General features: G+C 42.2%; 1 protein-coding gene across 4 annotated transcripts in view; it reads right to left on the bottom strand.

Moving 5' to 3' along the window:
* The window catches only part of TUBGCP4 (tubulin gamma complex associated protein 4), a 38,059-nt gene that overhangs the window by 20,225 nt on the left and 15,839 nt on the right, over positions 1 to 1,995 (bottom strand). For all 4 annotated transcript variants that reach the window (XM_003791767.3, XM_023514244.1, XM_023514245.1 and 1 more), the window contains exon 7: positions 1,242 to 1,443. In XM_003791767.3, coding sequence (XP_003791815.1) covers positions 1,242 to 1,443 — 202 coding nt within the window. The remainder of the gene's footprint in view (positions 1 to 1,241; positions 1,444 to 1,995) is intronic.

Here is a 1,995-nt window from a genome sequence, read left to right as displayed (position 1 = left end):
ATTCCTGCACATCTCCAGATCATAAAGTCTGATCATACTGCCTCTTGCCTAAAATTCGTCAATGGCTCCCAACTCTTTTCAGGTTCAGGGCTAAATTCCCTCCCATTGTTTACATGCACCTTCATGATCTTGTCTGCTTGACTCAGCTTCATCAAGTGCCACCTCACTTTCCCACTTGTTACTCATTATACTTCAGCACCTTTTCTGGACCATTTCAGTTAAATTAGTAGGGGTTCCCCAAATGAACCGTGTCCTTCATGGCCTCTGTAGCTTCACACATCATTCCATCTGCCTGGACACTTCTTGACCTCCTAAACACTGTGCAGGTAGACACACACATTCCACTGAGAAGCCTAGTTACTCCAAGGCCGGACCCTAAAACCATGTTCCAAGAACATCCATACTTAGTCTTTTTATAGCACTCAGCAAAATGTAATGTAATGTTTATATCCATTCTTCTGTTAAACCATAATCTCCTTAAGGACAGAGACTATTACATTTTATTTATCTATGTAGTTCATGGCACCTAGAACAATGCCTAGCACATAATGGACATTCAATAAAATGCTGAAACAGGGTAAATGAATGGATGGATGAACACAGACAATATTGTACTTTAAACAGAGTCTAATTAAAACTTTAAACTCCATTTCAGAGCTATAGGGTAGACTGGGTACAGTAGCTCAGATATCTATAATCCTAGCACTCTGGGAGGCCAAGGTGGGAACCTCCTTTGAGCTCAGGAGTTGGAGACTAGCCTCAGCAAGAGGAAGACCCTGTCTCTACTAAAAGCAGAAAAATTAGCCAGGCAGTGTGGCAGGCGACTATAGTCCCAGCTACTCCAGAGGCTGAGGCAGGATGATTCCTTAGGCCCAGGAGTTTGAGGTTGCTGTGAGCTATGACGCCAGAGCACTCTAGCCTAGTCAACAGAGTGAGACTCTGTCTCAAAAGAAATACATACGTACATACATACATACATAATAAAAGCTATAAGGTAATTAGCTACCATGTCTAGAGATAAGACTTGTTAACCTCTTGGGATAGGAGGAAATAAAAGGACTCTTAGAAATGCATTTTCTATCTTGTTGTCTCACATTAGTTAAGATAAAGCCAATTATTTCTCTCTAAAGAGTTTATGGAACATGCCCAGGCTATGAGCTGAGAAGAGATCACAAAGATCATGTAACTACAGACTTTCTGACTCCTGCTGGAGTATGCCAGGCTTCTTGCTGCACTCTCACCAAGTCCTGGAGTTCTCTCAGCTGTTTTCCTGTCAGTCCCCCAATTCCCAGATCCTCCTCATCCTCTTCTGGCTGGGCACTGACATTACCAGAAGATGGACCCTGTTTGATGAAGAACTCTTCATGTTGGTCCAAGAGGAGTCCATGTAGCATCCAGGCTGAGAGCTGTTTATACATGACCCCATGACAAACAGCCAGGATTCTGAGTAGAAAGGAAAGCAAGAAGCTTAAAGGTCTACCTGGAGAATACTAAATCCCACAAATGCCACAGAAATCGGGCTTTGAACTGCCACAGGATAAACAGAGGCCTGAGAGTTTGATGAGTCATAAGAGAAATAACTAATCAAGTTAAAAATAGTTGTGCTATTTTAATTTAAAAGTTTGTGGATAGACTAACTCACTGAATTTTCATACTTGCAGTCTACATACTGAAATCTGAAATGTTCTAATAGTCTTTTAGGAAAGGCACATTTTCTTTCCTGTTTATAGCAAATAATTTTCAAAACCGATGAGTCCTTAACATGTACAACTGTTATATAGCAATACAAAAATAAAAATTAAAAAAAAAAGACTTAGGCTTAGCGCCTGTGGCTCAAGTGGCTAAGGCACCAGCCACATGCACCTGAGCTGGCAGGTTCAAATCCAGCCCCGGCCCACCAAATGACACTGATGGCTGCAACCAAAAAACAGCTGGGTGTTGGGGCAGGTGCCTGTAGTCCCAGCTACTTGGGAGGCGGAGGCAACAGAATCAATT

Source organism: Otolemur garnettii, unplaced genomic scaffold (assembly GCF_000181295.1).
Source record: "Otolemur garnettii isolate 467f Iridium unplaced genomic scaffold, OtoGar3 scaffold00050, whole genome shotgun sequence".
Classification (NCBI taxonomy): domain Eukaryota; kingdom Metazoa; phylum Chordata; class Mammalia; order Primates; family Galagidae; genus Otolemur; species Otolemur garnettii.
The sequence above is the reverse complement of the archived record's forward strand: the minus strand, read 5'-3'. Positions and strand labels throughout refer to the sequence as shown.